At 51.2% G+C, this 2,375-nt stretch overlaps 1 protein-coding gene across 1 annotated transcript; it reads left to right on the forward strand.

The window, feature by feature from the left end:
* Window positions 1–232: 232 nt before the first annotated feature.
* Window positions 233–691, forward strand: NEUTE1DRAFT_49101 (uncharacterized protein; the record flags this gene model as incomplete). Its single annotated transcript, XM_009855545.1, has 2 exons — window positions 233–317; window positions 522–691. Coding segments are annotated over 2 exons (255 nt in total), but the record flags the coding sequence as incomplete, so codon positions are not given.
* Between the last annotated feature and the right edge of the window lie 1,684 nt (window positions 692–2,375).

A 2,375-nucleotide genomic window follows, 5' to 3' on the forward strand; every position in this document is an offset into this window, starting at 1 on the left:
CTCAGGCACAGCAAAGGAGCCGGAGCTGGGGACCGTTGACGAGTAGCGAAGAAGACAATGATGCATCAATCGCTAGATTGTATCGTGTTCGTCCATTTGTTAGTCGACCAGTCAAAGGGGCATCCGTTGTCGGGACCGAAGGTTGGTGGTTGCTATCGGAAGCGCCCGATATAGGTAGCTCTTGTTTTATAGGTAATAGATGATATAAAGTTTGCAGATAAGCTTCCAAACGAGTGGCTACGACGATTCAGGGACTTCCGAAGTTCCTGCCAGCTTGTCAGGGGTACACTTTCACAGCACCCGACGTTCGGTACCTAGTAGACTGACATTTGAGGACCGAATGAGAACATGAGGTAAGTAAGCAAGGCTAGGCTGGGCTGGGCTGGGCTGGGCTGGGGTCATGGTTGCATCAGACCTGTCACTTTATTGCGATGCCTGCCCTGAGCCAAGAGAGAGGGACTGGAGAGACTGTTGTTGTCAGAATGCCATGTCGATGACATGGTCTCTTTGCTGGACCATAGGTAGGTGTAGTGTACCTGAAGGCGGTGGAGCATCTTTCCGGTCACTTGCATTTTGCTCCTTACCTTTTGACCCTGCCGCGGGGAGAATCCCTTTGCTTCCAGATTACTGGGCCGATGCTGGACAGAAGACTGCAGCGGATGTGTCGAGATCATATATAACGTCAACTTGACCCAAGCTCCAAAAGATGGTGGAGTGGAGACAGAGTTTGGGAACTTAGTACACTACAGTACGCGGTGGGTAGGCTGAGGACCACTTGACGGGAGAGACTCTTCTCACCCGATCGGTCGGACATTGCCTGGCTTCGGGGAAGAAAATCGAATCGTGGATTTGACTCCTGTCAACCAGAGGCACCAAGCTGCAACAACTAACCTTTGTTGCCTGGCTTTCGATATGACCAGGACCAAGCTGAATTTCCTTACCTGTGTCTGGAATCAAGCCACCTTCTCTGGCGTGGATCCAGGGCCAGGCAGAAACAATGCAAGGTACCTACCTACCTTACTCTGGGATGCCGGCTACACAAGATCCCCGCAGAAGGGCGTACCTTCCACTTTGCTTTTTCAAGACTGACTGGAGAATGTGAAATGAGCCTTTCCGAAGCCGAACGATAACATCTGCAAGAGATTCCCATTACTTCCATGGTATGCATTGCTGTCCCTGGCAGGTGCAGTATTGTCTCCATCTGCACTGCTTGTTTGGCTTCCTGGCTCGCTTTGTCAACCCAAGAGATGGCAAGCTGATAAAAGGATATTAAAATGGTGAAACAGTGAAAGCAAAACAAGCGCACATGGGATTGCCAGTTGAGGTTTTGAAACTGATATGTAAGCTCAACAACTCTGCCACGTTATACACATTGTAGATTCGCATGTCCATTTGGACGTGTGACCGCCATGTGACTGCCAGGATGAGGCTATTTCGTGTCTTGTTTTCCATCCTTTCGGATTCCGGTTAGTCCCAACGCACGCACTTTACACTGCAGGGGCAGCTAGCGCAAAGTGTAGGCGCCGGCGATGCTGATGATGTGCTTCACTTTATGCAGAGTGAGTGGCCTGAGTGGATCTGATTAGCATCCTACACTAAACGGCGTTCGGCCTTGTGAACAACGAATTCGGTCCCAGGCGACGGGTCAGATAGGCAATTGTATTGGCCTTTGTTTCACCGAATTCCGTGGACCGACCGCATGCGGCGGCAGTCAACTTTGGTCATGACGTTGACGGGCATTTCAGGCACCAGAGAATTGGACTTTGGTTCCTAGCCGCTGCTGGCATCAGGCATCACTCATCAGCAGATGAATGCAGCACTAGCCAGCAGCTAACCTCAAGGTAGGGAAGGCGCTAGCACCCCCCCTGCTTACTTCCTGTCCACTTTCAGTGGGGTTTGATCGATCTCTGTTGAAAAAGAATGCCCCACCCGCCCGGACCCGAGTACGTAGCCCCACACTGCTCTTCGCTCCTGCATGATCCCCTCGATCCCTACCATCCAACCATATGACGCCATCCATGACCACGCATTGGCTACCTAACAGCTCTTATCCCCCTCTGTGGCCCACGATAAGGTACCTGGAGCAGTGCGCCCGCGTTGAGCCGCGTAGATCAGTGCTGCCAATCGGCACATCCGTTACCAGATGTTAGCGTGTTAGTGAACCTATCGATCACTGCACTCACACATTTTTTCCTTCTTTCTGCAGAAAAAGCAACGAAAATCGATTTTTCACGTCCCTTCTCGAATTTCCCAATCCTCGATCCACCAAACCGGTCAACACCCATGATGGCCTAACGGGAAAATCCTCCATCCGATGACGACGACGACAACAAAAACAATAACAACAACAACGAACAGAATAACGGGAGCGCGCG

Source organism: Neurospora tetrasperma, assembly GCF_000213175.1.
Source record: "Neurospora tetrasperma FGSC 2508 unplaced genomic scaffold NEUTE1scaffold_6, whole genome shotgun sequence".
NCBI lineage: Eukaryota > Fungi > Ascomycota > Sordariomycetes > Sordariales > Sordariaceae > Neurospora > Neurospora tetrasperma.